This window comes from Cucumis melo, chromosome 12 (genome assembly GCF_025177605.1).
Source record: "Cucumis melo cultivar AY chromosome 12, USDA_Cmelo_AY_1.0, whole genome shotgun sequence".
NCBI lineage: Eukaryota > Viridiplantae > Streptophyta > Magnoliopsida > Cucurbitales > Cucurbitaceae > Cucumis > Cucumis melo.
The window spans coordinates 26821997-26837575 of NC_066868.1; the positions used below are offsets into that span (position 1 = coordinate 26821997).

Genomic DNA, 15579 nt, shown 5'->3' on the forward strand with positions numbered 1-15579 from the left:
AAAACAATAAATTTGAAATGGATCGGTTTAAAGAGATCTGAAAGCTCAAGTCCAACAATAAGCCCAAACATTCTTAAAGCCCAATTCCGGCCCATTTTGAATATTCAAAAGAAGTTGAGAATATGCAAGTCGTCCATCATCTTGCGGCAATCCAAATTCTGTATAATTCGTTTTGATGTTACTCTTTCCTCTCTCTTCCCCGCTCTAGTACCAGCGTCTCTAGATTCAGCTTTACCTCCTTCCTACATCCATTCTGTTATTTTAGGGTTTTGCTCCATTTCTCCACTCGTAAAACCCTTCAATGGGAATTTCTTAGTGTTGACTCGAATTTCAATTTCCTTATCGCGACTTCAAATCCACAGCATTTTCGTTGATCTCTCCAATCATGGGTGGGAAGATCGACCCTGTCAATGGTTCTGTTAAATCTGGATCGACTAATCCGACCAACTCTGCAACGATCACTTCGAATGCTAAATCTGATCTGTTGGACAGTTTTTCCTTCAAATCATTTAAGCTAAAAACGAAGCAACAGGAGCTTTTGATCCGGGTTTCAATCCTTTTCCTCGTCTATGTTTTGGCTTTCATTACTAGGCTCTTCAGTGTTCTACGGTATGAGTCGATGATCCATGAGTTTGATCCTTACTTCAATTATCGAACTACGCTCTTCCTCACGCAGAAGGGGTTTTATGAATTCTGGAATTGGTTTGATTCTGAGAGTTGGTATCCTCTCGGTCGAATCATTGGAGGGACGCTTTATCCTGGACTTATGGTCACAGCCGCTATTATCTACTGGGGGCTGCGGTTTCTGAAGTTCGCAGTGCATATTCGTGAGGTCTGTGTGTTGACGGCTCCATTTTTCGCATCAAATACCACATTGGTTGCTTACTTTTTTGGGAAAGAAATCTGGGACTCGGGTGCTGGGCTTGTTGCAGCTGCTTTGATTGCGATTTGTCCAGGTTACATTTCGAGATCTGTTGCGGGATCGTATGATAATGAAGGGGTTGCCATTTTTGCGCTGTTGTTGACATTCTATCTATTCGTGAAGGCGGTGAATACTGGATCTCTTGCTTGGGCTCTTGCCTCGGCTTTTGGGTACTTCTATATGGTTTCGGCGTGGGGTGGCTATGTATTTATAATTAATCTGATTCCACTTTATGTGCTAGTTCTTCTAATAACGGGAAGATACTCAATGCGATTGTATGTGGCGTATAATTGTATGTATATCTTGGGAATGCTGCTTGCTATGCAAATTCGATTTGTTGGCTTTCAGCATGTTCAGTCCGGGGAGCATATGGCTGCGATGGGCGTCTTCTTCTTGATTCAGGCAATGATTCTTTATTTTCTCTTTGTTGAATTCGTTATTTTCCGGTCTTATATAGTATCTGATAGCAGAATAAATTAGTTTATATGATGAAGTGTGGCATCATCTTGGAAGAAGGTAAAGAAACTAAAATCTTACTAGTGCTGTCAATACGTTGATCCCAATAATAGCAGAAGGAACATTTCAATGTTGGGTATTTATGTCGTCGTTCAAGGAACATCACCTATGTGCAAAGCTTTATATAGAAAAAAATAATCCATGAGTTGTCTAGAGCTAGCTTCTGGTATTGCCTATTGGGCAAGGAAAATCTGCCCATGGGTGGGGCCTTGACCATAAATATGAAAAGGTATATATCTGTTAGATTGTTTTCAGTTTCATCATATGAAAGAAAATTGCTTTTGTTTATTGTTGTTGTTATTGGTGGTGGTGGTGGTGTTGATAACTTATGAAGCAAGGATTGTTTTAGCTGACCTTGTCTTTAACCCTGTCTTTTACTCTGCACTCTTCTTACCCATATGAAGTAATGGTTACCTGAGTCAAAACTAGGCAGTGGAGAGAGTGTTTATGGCATCTTATTGGTTGTTGAATGCAAGTCATTTCATTCATTGAACTAATTGACCTCTCTTACAGGTATTTTACTTCTTGGACTGGGTGAAGTACATGCTCAGTGATACCAAACTGTTTCAAGCCTTCTTGAAGATCACTGTAACTAGTGCAGTTGCTGTGGGTACCGTTGCTTTGGGAGTTGGCACTGCATCAGGGTATATATCCCCATGGACTGGGCGGTTTTATTCTCTTTTGGATCCAACATATGCAAAAGATCACATACCTATAATAGCATCTGTCTCTGAGCACCAACCGACAGCTTGGTCATCTTTCATGTTTGACTTCCACATTTTGCTTTTCCTTTTCCCAGCTGGTCTCTACTTTTGCTTCAAGCGCTTGTCAGATGCTACGATTTTCATAGTCATGTATGGTCTCACTAGCATGTACTTTGCTGGAGTTATGGTAAGATTAATTCTTGTTGCTACACCTGCAGTATGTCTTATCAGTGCTATAGCTGTCTCTGCTACAATAAAGAACTTGACCCAATTATTGAGAGCTAAACCAAAGGTTTCTCAGATTAGTTCTAGTAAAGGAGTCAGCAATGCGAAGAGTTTCTCTAAGGTAAGTCCAGCTCTGTTTATATGCCTTATCTTTACTTTTACACAGTTCTCAATCCTGTTTGGCCTTGATTGGAATTAAATTGTTGAAATGTATTTGTTGTGCACTTACATTGAGTGCTATAGTGGACTAACTACATATGCTTATTTTTTGTCAAGGTGTTTTTTCTTCTAACGAATATTCTTTAGTTGTATTAATATGTTAAAAAGATGTTGCACCATGAATCTCTCTAGGCCAGTGACTAAAAACTCTTTTCAATCTGAATTTTTAGACACTAAAAGGTTATATGCATTGTTTACATATATATTCATGAGGAAGAATATTTTTTTCTTCTTTGTCTGGTTTTAATTTTTATCCCCCCAATCAACAGGGATCTCTTGATCAATCCCAGCCTTTCCAAAAGAATGGTGCTATTGCATTACTCTTTGGTGCTTTTTACTTGCTTTCAAAGTATGCAACTCACTGTACATGGGTCACCTCAGAAGCTTATTCATCTCCATCAATTGTCTTGGCTGCACGGGGTGCTCATGGGAACAGGGTTATCTTTGATGACTACCGTGAGGCATACTTTTGGCTCAGACAGAATACTCCTCAAGATGCTAAGATAATGTCATGGTGGGATTATGGTTACCAGATCACAGCAATGGGAAACAGGACTGTCATTGTTGACAACAATACCTGGAATAATACCCACATTGCTACTGTTGGACGTGCTATGTCTTCTTATGAAGATGAGGCATATGAAATAATGAGATCACTTGATGTTGATTATGTGCTAGTTGTCTTTGGTGGTGTGACTGGCTATTCATCAGACGATATTAACAAGTAAGGGCGTTTCACCTTTTTTCTCTTTCTAGTTGTTTTTTTGTTTTGGTTGTTGGGTGGGTTTTTTTCTAGTTTAATGTGTCAAATTCTTGGATTTCGTTTGCTTTTAAATTATGTAACATGTTCTCTCCCATCTATTTTACATTCCTTGATATAGGCATCTGGCGTCAAACTAGTGCTATGAGTGGCTGCAAAGTCCCATCTCACTTATATTATTTACTTATTTATTTATTTATTCCATCACCTGTTGATGAAAATGTTGTATCATATCAGATTTTTGTGGATGGTGAGAATTGGAGGCGGTGTTTTCCCCGTAATTAAAGAGCCTGATTATCTGGTGAATGGAGAGTACCGAGTCGACAAAGGAGCAGCTCCCAAGATGTTGAATTGTTTAATGTAAGTTTCTTAGCAATGGAAGATTATTCATGTGCATGTATGTTGTTACCTTTTATATCTCCTCATATGAGGCATTGTGGATTTACTGTTCTGTGTTACCAGGTACAAGCTTTCATATTATCGGTTTGGGGAGTTAGTAACAGAATATGGCAAGCCTCCTGGGTAAGTTCAGAATCTATCATCAATAACCCTGAAGAAAATTTATGAAATTTATATTTTCTGGATGAAGGCAGCACTCGTTAATTATTGTCATAGTCAGATAGGACAACAATAAGGGTAATACACAATGTATCTTCATATCACAAGCATGTTCTTGTAAATAGGAACGACTAAGCTGATTAGTAATAAGTACTGTACATTGCATGGTTCATACACTTGGACTAGTAAAAGCAGTCGACTTTATTGTTACACCAGTGGATGGAGGATAGTGGTGGGATTTCTTCCCTAACAATGGTCCAACCAAACACCAGAAATATCAAAGAAAGAACAGAGCAGCACTGCTTGTTGATATTCAACAAAGGATAATAGTCTCAATGGCCAATAAGAAAGGAAAAGGTAACCGAACAACATAAACCTCCCCTGCCAGTTCGAGAAAGCTGGGATTCTACACAAAAATGTCCCCTAAGGTTTCACCCAAACAACTACATTCTCCCTACCGTTATTGCCAAACTTGCACTCCTCGTTCCTCCACCATTTTCTTTTTCACATTTTTACCCTTCCTACAAGTATTAGTAGGTATAACTTGGGGCCTTAAACATAGCTACTTATCAATGTGCATGAAACATGCACTCATTGGTTCTTTTGAATGTAAATTTTTTAAAGTTTTGTTCATAGCTGTCGTTATATAACTGATGTATGCTATCGAAAAGAAAAAGAAGAAATTTCGGTATATCTTGGCATACTTGTATGGGCTATCACGAGCATAATTTTGTATTAGTTAGTATGTATCTTTTCCCTTGAGAAGGTTGGAGATTCAAATTTCGCATTTTCTGGGAACTGGTGTTTGTCTGTTGCATTAATGGCCTTCATACGTCTATTAATGGCCGAATCCAAATTAGCTGAGCTCCCCTATCTTGGTTTCTTTGTGATTGCAGGTACGATCGTGCCAGAGGAGTTGAAATTGGCAACAAGGATATCAAACTTGAGCACTTGGAAGAGGCATTCACCACATCTAATTGGATAGTTCGTATTTATAGAGTCAAACCACCGAATAACAGGTGGTGATTGCTCTTTTTCCCCGAACCCTCTTTGGAACGGCTACGAGTCAGATAGAACTCTGAGCAAGAGCGTCTTTGACATAGTGTTTATTCTAGGCAAAGAAAGTAAACTGGAATTTTGCTTTTACAACTTGAGCTGTAGTATCGAATGCGTCAATATTTTGAAATCTTTTTCAGAGATTCACGATGGATTCCTTTCTCCTTTTTTTTTTCTATGATTGGAAAAGGCAAGCTTTGAACGGTGTTGAGTTTTGGTTGAATATACAGCATCAAATTAATTTGAATCTATGAGAAAAAGCACCTCTACTGAACAAATGTGCATGTAAGCTGAATATTAAAATGATATCACTAATCCATATTTGTGGAAGGCTGTATTTTTCTTGGAAAGTTAATGAAGACGAATAATCTTAAGTACAAATGAAAGTGCTTCTCAAGATATAGCTAATGCCACTTACACCAGACGACTCAAATCTGACAAAAAAAGAAAAGAGAAAAAAGACTATATTTTGGTGTAGTATTTACTAATATCAACTTCTTTAAACGTCAATCTCTCTCTTATTTTGACTTCCTACCTATACATTCCTGTAAGAACATTTCCCAAAAGAATTTCCGGCCCAAATGAAAAAAATCAAAGCAGTTGGACGAACAAGAATATGAACAGAGTTATGAACATGATTAATCAAGAGCAGCTTTGTTCCTGCGGCCTGTGATCGGATTTGGCAAACCATCAAACAATGGTTTTGCGATTGCAACACTTGAGAGAGCTTGCAAGTCTGGCTTCAAACTCCACTTTGATGTTGACCATACAAATGTTGAATTGCTGTTATCTTGGTCTCTCAGGTTTGATGTACTTAAGGATTTATGAACTTCAGGAGTTCCATTAGTAATTATATCATCTCCTAATCCTACTGGAATCGAATTTATCCTCACTGGATCTGAATCTGATGACAGAACAGTTCTACTTACCGATTTTAGCCTCATGGCTAAACTCTTTCCATTTGAAGGAGAAAAATAACTTCCGTTGCTATTTTCGCTCTTCAGCGATCTCTCTGCAGTGGTAACACCATTGTCGACTTCAGCCTTTTGACGCCTTCGAACTAATTTCTCATCAGATTTCTCGCTCTCTCCATCTCCAGAATCTGTACGTAATAGATGCTCGGTTATTGAGTCATTCTCGGTCCAGAAACTACCAGCATATTTCCTGGTCTTCGAGTAAATGTTTGGAGGTGGTGTAGAGAGTACAGAGGTTCTGGAAAACAACCCATCACTGATGGAATTTGAATTTTCAGTTCTGTATACAGACATCTCCATGTCTACTGATGAGGTCTTGAGAGTTTGTGAACTTAGACCATAGTATTTTTGCAATGTGCTCATGGCAGGGGAGGCTTTTTGGTTTGGTGATTTCAATCTCCAAGATTGCAAAGAGTTTAGCATATTAGTAGGTTGGCCTAAATGTAGAGGTTCCTCATTTACAGATCCATTTCTGCAATACATTTGGAAAAGTCCATTAGATAAAACTTGAACAATCCATGGAGGGGAGTTATAACTTTATGCAATGAATATCAGCATGGTAAATGCTCAAATTATGCATATTGATTTATATAACCCCAGCAAAATAATCTGAATCTAATCGCTAACACTAATGCACAGTTGATTGCAACTTAAGTTGTTTGGGCGCGACTTAGATGGGTGTCATAATCCTACCAAACACGTATATAACTATAACATAAAATAAACTCTGCACATGATTCGTTCCTCGATTGTAAATATGCAACAATAAGATTCCCAAATTTCTCATTTCCCACCCCTAACCGCAGCCTCAATGTATCTATACTAAATTTGCTTAAAACAGTGCATCGGCCGACTGGACTAAGACACACTTTAGTTTTAAGGTATGTGCAGCAAACATAAATAAACTAAAAGCTTAATTACAAACCACAAAATGATATAAATTCTACCAGAAATTGACAACAAGAAATACCCTGTAACAGCAGAAGCATCGGACAGGCTAGGTGATGGTGGATGTCTGCCTGGTAGAGGAATTCTCAGTTTCTTCAAAGCAAACATTTGAAGATCTGCTGCCAAGCCATTCAATCTCCTAATGTCAGCCACCTATACGTTTTAGAGCATCAGTAAGGAACGAAATTAAGGGTAACCACCAATTAAATCACAAATAGATTGATGAGTCTAAGATCAACCCTAAGGATATGATTGTTCAAACAAATCTCTGCTAACAACCTAGCTAGAATTTTAAGAACTAAAAGAATATGAAGGGAACTTCAGTGAGCAAGATAGAATGGAAAATAAAGAATAATCGATTATTCATCCCAACACCGAGGCATTTTAGTTAAGAAGACTATGAACAAATAAAATACAATACGAACTTTCGATTGTTTGGCTTCATCATCTTTGCCCCTCAGCCAAATGAAATCGACCAAAAGTAACCTCCGAACTGATGAAGTTCAGAGCTGAAGATATCTATTTGGGGCAACAGAACACTGTTAAAGTACATACAGTAGAGAAGCAAAGCTAATGGAATTGGATATACAAAAACACATAAATATTTCGCCCTAACATTAAACATTCTGAGTTTCCAAACGAAACCGAACATATAGATTCAATCAAACTCGCAATTAAACATTATCATCATAATATACATATGCAACAATAGGAATAAAGTTCGATAGACGTGGTGAAATCACTCCAAAAAAATGAATCAAAATTAAAAACTTCAAGTCCCTTCCAACCCAGAGACAACAACAAAATCTTAAGACACTGAATTTCCCGACCTCAAAAAATCGAATCAAGTCAACTCAATCGAAGAGAAGGAAAAGAAAAAAAAAATCACACCGACAGAACAACATAAGAAAATTTGATGAAAGAAAAGGAACAACGAAAGTTTACCTCGACTCCATACTTAATGGCGATTCCAGCGAGAGTATCCATTCTAGAAATTTGATGCTCTATGTAATTCGATCCTCCATGTCCATTAACTCCACTGGCTGAACTATTCGACGGGGACATCTACTCGAAATTATCCGAAATCGTTCTTCAAATTGAGACGAAGAAGAGAGAAAGAAAGGATCTAATCTTACGATTCAAAGAAAGAGAAACCTTCACCTACCACTCTGTTTGCTCCGATGAAGAATATCAATTAAAGCAAAAAAGAAAAGTGGGAGAGAATGATTGGATTTTCAATTCGAAGCTGTAAAATTGAAGTACTAAATAATAATAAATAATAATAACAACAATAATTAAAAAAGGCTTTGTTCTTCAATCTTCATATCATAACACGCGCGTACTCTTACAAAACCATCGATCAAATGAAGCTTTTTCCTTTTCTACTTTGATTCTCTTTGACGCTATTAATTTGAATTAAACTTGAAGAAGTTATTTATTTGTTTATTTATTTTGTCACTCTATTTTCTTTTTTCCTTTTCCATAGAGGATTTGTTTGTCATTAGGAACAAAATTGACGTAGAAAAATAAATTCCAAAACATTTTTTCACAAAAGAATAAAAACCGCTGTTGATTGTGGTTGGAAAATTCTGCGGATTACACGATATTTTTCATTGTCTTTTTAAGAGATAACCATCTTATTTCTCAAACTCGAATTTTCTTTTAGAAAAATGGCATACAGCCTAATTTTAGAAAATGTATTTAATACATCGACTATCAAATATATATTCGTTTTTTAATTTAGTATCTTTATAATTTAGAAAATGTAATGATATGAATCTTATTATTATAAAAAAATTTACAATTTTTACAAACACCCCTTTTATTATTATTGTCTAAAAATCTACTTGAGAATTGTGTAGATATATGTTAACATGAGTTTAATTTAACTCATATTTGTTTACTTATAAGAACAAAGATTTCGAGTTCAAATCATTCATTTCAAGTTGTAATTAAAAAGATTCTTTTTTTAAGAAAAAGAGAGAAAGAAGTGTGAAGATATAATTTAATGTAAAAAATTACTTTAAATGATCATGCTCTTGAAAATATAAATCTGTCGTATGATATTTTACTATATTTAAAAATAACTCATTTATTTATTTAAATTTAAAATTATAGAATATAGCTTAAAAACTTTACTAAAATCAACCTAAATATAACTCAACTAACATAAAATAAATTAATTAATATAAAATATGTGAGTTGTGAATTTAAATTATCAATATAAGTACAAACATAATTCGGAAATAGCTAATATTATATTCAAAAAAGATATTTTGAAAAACTATTATTATAGATAGCAATAAAAATTAAAATTATTTGTAAAATAAAATATAACAAAAAAAAAAACTTAAATAAATTTAAAGAGAAATTAATTTTATCATATTTTATAAATAATTTTAATATCTTTTAAAATAACATGAAAAAAATATGAAAAGAGGTCCGATTCAATTTTTCAATATTTCGTATAAAAATATATAAATAAGAAACAAAAGGGGTTAATTATCGAAAAGGCGAAATTCGGTCGAGCTGTCGGCTGTCCTGTCGGTGAGGGGAAACGCGGTGTTTTCTCGGGAGAAATTCCACCCTCGTCGCTAAATTCTCTCCATGCTTGATGGAAATTAAAATAACAATAAATAATAAACTTTCTTTCCTATTTTTTGTGGCTATTTAATGTCTCACATATTGTATAATTAATTATTATCGGCAACGATCAAATTGCAAAAACTCATAAAATAAAAAGTAGAAAGCTTTTGTATGTCAAATCAAATGTTATTCTTAGCCACGAGCATCAGTGAGCAATTCTACAACAAATGTATGAATAGTCAGAAATCTGAGAGTTTTAATTGTGGTTAAATTGATGAGCTCATACAAATCGAGTACTTGATTGATATTGAAAATTGCATAAATGAAAAATTCACACTTCTAATCATTCAAAATTCAAACAGAAAAAATGTAAGATTTTCGATAAATTCTATGAATTTGAGCCTTCGTGCTCCTTCTGCACTTTAACGTTGGATTTATTTCTTGATGAAGATAATTGCTTACTATAATATATTTCCAATAATTAACTTCCATCATGTGACCCTATTTCTAATTATAACGATGATCAAGTGCTGTTTTATGGACCCTAGTCCAATAAATAAAAAGAAAGTGCTCATTTAATTTTTATTTATTTTTTAAATCCATTTTTTGTAGACTTATGATGAAAAAATTGGCCCTGCTTTTTTTAAAAAGTTTATTCATTCCTTACTACAAACCTATAAATGTTTATTAATAAACTATCGAGGTTTATTAATAAAAATTTATTGATAATACAAGTTTATCGATGGATAAGTATCCACCAATATCAATTAGTGTTTTTCCTTTTCTTTTTTACTATTTTTTTTTAACTTTTTCTATACCGTTTGACATTTTTTCCATCAATGAAAATTTCTTCGGATTTTTCATAAAATTTAAAAGAAAGTTTAATTTATTGTTAAAAAAGAAAAAAAAGCCGTGAAAGTGATGTGGCATAGAATAATTTTGTTGCTGATAACAAAGGGAAATTGACCATATATTGAGCTAGATGAGATGTCACTGTTACAAGACAAGGGGCAATGCTCAAATCTAAGCACAATAAAGTGTGTGGCCAATATCAAATGTGAATTTATCAGCCATTGACAAAATCCAGAGTGAACTCATAACTCGACTCAATACAGCTATGAAGTTTTCTGAATCAGAATACGTTTTCTTACCGTTATTTTCCTCGTCCAGCCAGCCCCAAATATGAAAACCACATTAGATTCCTCAGCTCGGTACACGTCGAGGATCTCCCGAACAATCTATTATGGCAGTAATATTGCCCAAGGCGGGAAGGGAGAGATGAGTTGATTGATAAATAAATGAACAGTACGAAATAACTTTTGAATGTGAATAAACCAACAAAGGAAAGTGCAGAAAAGTCACATGTGAAGCAGACAATATTTCAATATATGAAAATAAATGGTTCCCAGAGAAGCAAAAGTATTACAGACCTTTGCAAACAAAGTAATGCACATAACTTTCTTAATCTACAAAGAATTCTGAACTCTAAAATGGAAATAGGACCTTTACCTATGGTTTATTATAGTCAAATTTCATAAATGGAAAAGCTCTAATAATTAACATATAATGATGTTTTTCTATATTCAGTAATGATTCCAGATTCAAATCACTTGCAACACCTGCCAAAGAATAAAAGGTAAAGAGATTTAGTTGTAAAGAATTCATTAAATCACGGTATCTTCAGACAAACAATTTACATTTTCCCCAAAATCTAGAATCTCCCAATCTAATAAGTCAAACATCAAGACCAAAACTACCATTTAAGTTAACCTTATAATATTTGGCAGTTCGGACTTGTGCAAAAGTGATTATGCACAAATTTCTTGAGGAGGTTATCGAGTTCTTGAGGTTCCTCATGCCAGCAATATCAAAATCTAACCAAGGAATAGAGAAGCTGGGGTGGGGGGACCGTTCTGTTCAGAAATTCAATTGAACACGTTCATTGACTGACAAACAGTTCAAAGAATAAAGCACATACTCCAACCAGATTTCAGTACAGTGATAAATAAAGAAGAGAAGCAATCATATTTTCTATGTGAACGATTAAGAACATGAGATGCATTATTAGCAGCACTACAGGTAACATGCCGTGAACAGTAGGATACAAATCATAACAAGAATCTGAGGATGGCATTGAGCCAATGAAAAATTGAAAAAAGTTCGAGAACAAATATTCAGCTGCAGCAGGACCCAAGAGGTACTTTTGAAGTGATTTATGGAGTACTTGAACTCCAGCATATGGGTTTTGAAGTTTTGGTTGCTATTTTACTAAATGAGTTTTTTGAAGTTTTCAGGTAAGGAAATGTGTAAGCAGTCTGCGGCAGGACCCTATCTAAATGAGGTTAAAAGGAAAAGGGGTTGGTTGCTATTTTCCATAGATACTTCACATACTACGGGCAACCTAAACATAAAACATTTTTGAAGTTTTCAGGTAGGAAAAATGTGTAAGCAGGAGGAAAACGAGTTTTGGATTCATAAAACATTATAAATTATTTGTCGAACGGATATGATAATGAGATAAATTTTAACCAAGCTCATAACTATAAATTGCAAAAGAAATTTCGTTAGCTCTCTCCAAAGCAAAAATTCATAATGAATGTATAGCAAAATAGTCAATAAAGGATTGAGATACAAATACCAAGAGGTCCATATCTAATACAACTCTAAATTCATTTGAAGTGCCCTCTTATTGTATCTGATTTCATTCTTCAAATCTATCACATATAAATATTACCAAGGCATGGACATGACGATTTGTGGATGACTCTCATTTCGTAGTACCATTCAATTACTAAAGATAGAAAATCAAGAAACGGTTAAAATCTTCGAGCTCTACACAGACGACAAAGGACATAAAGAAAGTGTATCTTTCCTTGTTCACTAATAATTTGTGACTTGGGAAAGGAAAGGTTCCTTAAATCCTAAGAAGAACGAAGGAAGATTCCAAGGGAGGGAAATGGAGAGAAGACTTCTCTAAAGTTTGAAATCTTTAGTGCGCTCATACTACCAAATGAGCAAGGGGAAAAAGGAAACTACTAGTTCCGCAAATACTTGATGCACAGAACTGCCCAATTGAGCATTCAGCAATATGTAGCAGAGTAAAGGTCTTTACTGACAACATTAGAGATTGAAGATAGATGTTTAAGACACTTAAACAAACCCGTCGTATCTTAAAGACTGACAGAAATCAAACACAGGACAAACTAACACTGCATTGTTGTATTTAATTAAATTTAGAATAGGACACTACAAAATAATCAGCATCAAATCGTTTCAATCTCTAGAAAGCAAGAACAACGAGTCAGCAAAAAGAAAGAAAAGATGAATACAAGAAATAATTTGACAAGAGCAAGTTGGAGTATTGGATTGCACATATCATGCTAATCCATCCCAAATAAATGGTAAGAGCCCTACTAATAACAGTTCGGACTAAGACTTGGTTCTCAATGAGTCCACGAACATTTTTCCAAGTAGACAATAAAACATTTAAGGTGGCATGTTAGAGAAATGATAATGACATGGCAAGCAATTCTAAACATGCATGACTTGACAAGTTACTAATAATCAAGTTTGGAAAAGAAGAAATAACTGAGACAATATCAAGTCAGGGGCTGAATGTTTCGTGATTGCTGATTACCAACAATCAAAAGGAACTATTTATTTAGAAAAGTAGGCTGTGTAGCTCTTAATGATGTTTCTATTTAACAAATATTACGAGGAATGAAACACTATCACGGGGGCAGCCACATTACGCCCTAATTATCAGTTCTTGTCATAATTAAGTCCTAATACCACAATACAAGTATAATACACATATCAAATATGTTTAAATAGCACCAAACTCCTGTAAACCCTTACTAAGGCTGATTCTATTTTAAATTTCAACTGAAGGAGAAGATCACAGCAAAGTTGAGCGAATTAGTGACATTGCTTCATGTATTTAAAGTACAAACCTAGGATGGAATTCATGACCTCAAAATTCTCAGCACCGCATGTACCACAAAATTGTTCAAATTAATTATTAGCTGAAATCAACAAGAATTATACCAATGGAATTTTGTCATCATGTCAATATGTTAAATCAAGTCAAGCGTTAGTGCCTCTATTAGTATTTATAAACACAAGAAGACTAATAATTTACAATAGAAAAAAAAAATCTGACGGCAGTTCTAAAATCAATACTGGTTTTGATGCGAGTATAGTTCAGATGAAACTGCATTAAGTATAATTACTTTCTTTCATATAAAGACAATTCAATACAGAAAAAAATGAAGCTTGTGTAGAGGAATAGCTGGAGATTTCAAGAAGAAGTCTAAACGCCAAGCCCTCTATTTCACCAAAGATGTGAATAACTATATTTGTTCGGTATATTTTCCATTCCATCCATAGAATATAAATTAATTGGTTATATTACTTTTGTAAAGTTTAAACATTTGTACAAACTAGATACGATAACATTTCAGAAGGGAAGGAAATAATTTTAGATGTAATACCAGTAATCATCAATCGAGATCTTCCTGCATTGGCTCTGAAGAACTCTGGCTTCCCCTATTTCTGGAGCTAGGTTCGTCGTTATTTCCACTGTTGTTGCCACCTCCACTGTTACTAGTCTCAGCAGCTGAACCTCTGAAGGGCCAAGGAAAAGCTATCCTCCTAACCCTCCGCTCTCCCATTTGTTGAGTCTGCGAGTTCTCGTCAGAATTAGGATCGCTTCCGACAACATTTTCCCCACCAGTGGAAGAATCCCCAAAGGGTTGACTTTCGCTTTGACTCCGATTAGGAGCTGAAGACGCACGAGTTCTTTGCTCGTAATCGGGATCATCTGTGGGCAATTCATATCGACATACTGGACAAGAATTATGCAATTCCAACCAAGGAATTATACAATCTGCGTGATATATGTGTTTGCAAGGCATCAGTTTTGCCACCTCGTCAAGCTCAAACGTATCCTTACACACAGCGCACTGTGAAGAATCCGTAGCCAACAATTCCTCCGTAATCTTGATATCTGGAAGTCCTTCAATGGCCGACTTTGAAGCGGGAGGGGTTCCATATCGGTTCGGATCGTTTTCAGCAAGCTGTTGAATCAACTGCTCAAGGCCGGGGCCAAAGAAGTAGTCGCCAAGATTGAAATTGGAAGGGGGATGAAACGCCTCTCCCGAAGCGTTTTGGATTACCAATTGAACATTAGCGCTTTGAAGATAGTTCTGGAGAAAAAGCAAGGGATTAAAACCGTCAGGGTTTTGCAACGACGACGATCGAAGAGAACCGCCTCCCAATAGCGCCGAAAGATCATTCATCATAGAACCCCCACCGCCAATGCCACCAGATGAAGATGTCGTAGAGAATATGATAGGGAAACCGCCATTCCCACCGCCACCGGTGCTGAAAGGTGGAAATGCCTCGGATGTGAAGGAGAGGAAGGGATTGGGAACAGGGCTAGGGTTAGGGTTTGGACTTTCCATTTCTTCAACGAAGCTATCGTTGCAGTTGGGGCATAAAAGATCGGAGGATGACGAGGGAGTAATTGTTACCGTACGATTGCAGGTATAGCAGAAGTAGAGCTGAGGGGGATGGGAGACGGCGCCACGGCCAGCTCCGTCGCCAGAGTTTCCACCGGACGAAGACATTCCGATTAGAACTAAAACCGGAGGATTGAACCAAGATTTTTCTTTTTTCCTCAAGGTCTTACGATGGGGGAGAAGAATGAAGGAGAGATGGAGAAAAGTGGTATAAAATTTCGAGCGCGAGCGATGCGGAGAAGGAAGCGAGGAAGACCAGAGGAGGAGATTAGCAGATTCTATTTTCTTTTTTACAAATTCCTTTTTCTTCCTGCCGAGGAAATTCCATATTAAATTTACTAAATAACATAATTTAATTATCTGTCTACAATTTAATTTATGATACTTGTTTTTTCAAAAAATAATTATTATACATTATTATAAATTGAAAAATTAATTCAAATATGCTAAAAAAAAAATTAGAATCTACGGGAGATTCTGATAAGCTCGGTTATTATGACAAGTGATATTAATAACATAGATATCCAACAATCATAAATGGATAAATTCAATAAATATTCTAATTCATTTTATAGATATAGTTTAAATA

General features: G+C 35.5%; 3 protein-coding genes across 11 annotated transcripts; 1 reads left to right on the forward strand and 2 right to left on the reverse strand.

Moving 5' to 3' along the window:
• The first annotated feature begins 130 nt into the window (after window positions 1-130).
• LOC103504678 (dolichyl-diphosphooligosaccharide--protein glycosyltransferase subunit STT3B) lies at window positions 131-5107 on the forward strand. 2 transcript variants are annotated; one of them, XM_051080197.1, is made up of 6 exons: window positions 131-1324; window positions 1952-2488; window positions 2856-3310; window positions 3584-3706; window positions 3809-3868; window positions 4121-4332. In XM_051080197.1, exons 1-6 carry the CDS (start codon window positions 386-388, stop codon window positions 4152-4154), a joined length of 2148 nt encoding a protein of 715 aa, XP_050936154.1. In that variant the 5' UTR covers window positions 131-385; the 3' UTR covers window positions 4155-4332. The 2 variants fall into 2 exon arrangements, with proteins under 2 accessions (XP_050936154.1, XP_008467302.1); XM_008469080.3 differs by lacking the exon at window positions 4121-4332 and adding an exon at window positions 4801-5107 and having other exon boundaries at window positions 132-1324.
• A 174-nt stretch (window positions 5108-5281) lies between these two features.
• On the reverse strand, window positions 5282-8482 carry LOC103504667 (uncharacterized). 3 transcript variants are annotated; one of them, XM_051080198.1, is made up of 4 exons: window positions 8048-8353; window positions 7828-7947; window positions 6905-7035; window positions 5282-6406 (listed from the first exon to the last, which is right to left on the reverse strand). In XM_051080198.1, exons 2-4 carry the CDS (start codon window positions 7945-7947, stop codon window positions 5599-5601), a joined length of 1059 nt encoding a protein of 352 aa, XP_050936155.1. In that variant the 5' UTR covers window positions 8048-8353; the 3' UTR covers window positions 5282-5598. The 3 variants fall into 3 exon arrangements, with proteins under 3 accessions (XP_050936155.1, XP_008467290.1, XP_008467281.1); XM_008469068.3 differs by adding an exon at window positions 7308-7401 and having other exon boundaries at window positions 7828-8351; XM_008469059.3 differs by having other exon boundaries at window positions 7828-8482.
• Window positions 8483-10405: 1923 nt separating this feature from the next.
• Window positions 10406-15321, reverse strand: LOC103504650 (E3 ubiquitin-protein ligase RING1-like). Of its 6 annotated transcripts, XR_007815983.1 has the most exons (4): window positions 13962-15308; window positions 11239-11381; window positions 10978-11087; window positions 10406-10706 (listed from the first exon to the last, which is right to left on the reverse strand). XR_007815983.1 is itself a non-coding variant. In XM_008469034.3 (2 exons), the coding sequence occupies exon 1, from the start codon at window positions 15096-15098 to the stop codon at window positions 13971-13973; it is 1128 nt and encodes a 375-aa protein (XP_008467256.2). In that variant the 5' UTR covers window positions 15099-15307; the 3' UTR covers window positions 10406-10706; window positions 13962-13970. The 6 variants fall into 6 exon arrangements, 3 of the variants coding, with proteins under 3 accessions (XP_008467256.2, XP_008467264.2, XP_050936156.1); XR_007815982.1 differs by lacking the exon at window positions 11239-11381; XR_541137.3 differs by lacking the exon at window positions 10406-10706 and having other exon boundaries at window positions 10834-11087.
• Window positions 15322-15579: the final 258 nt, after the last annotated feature.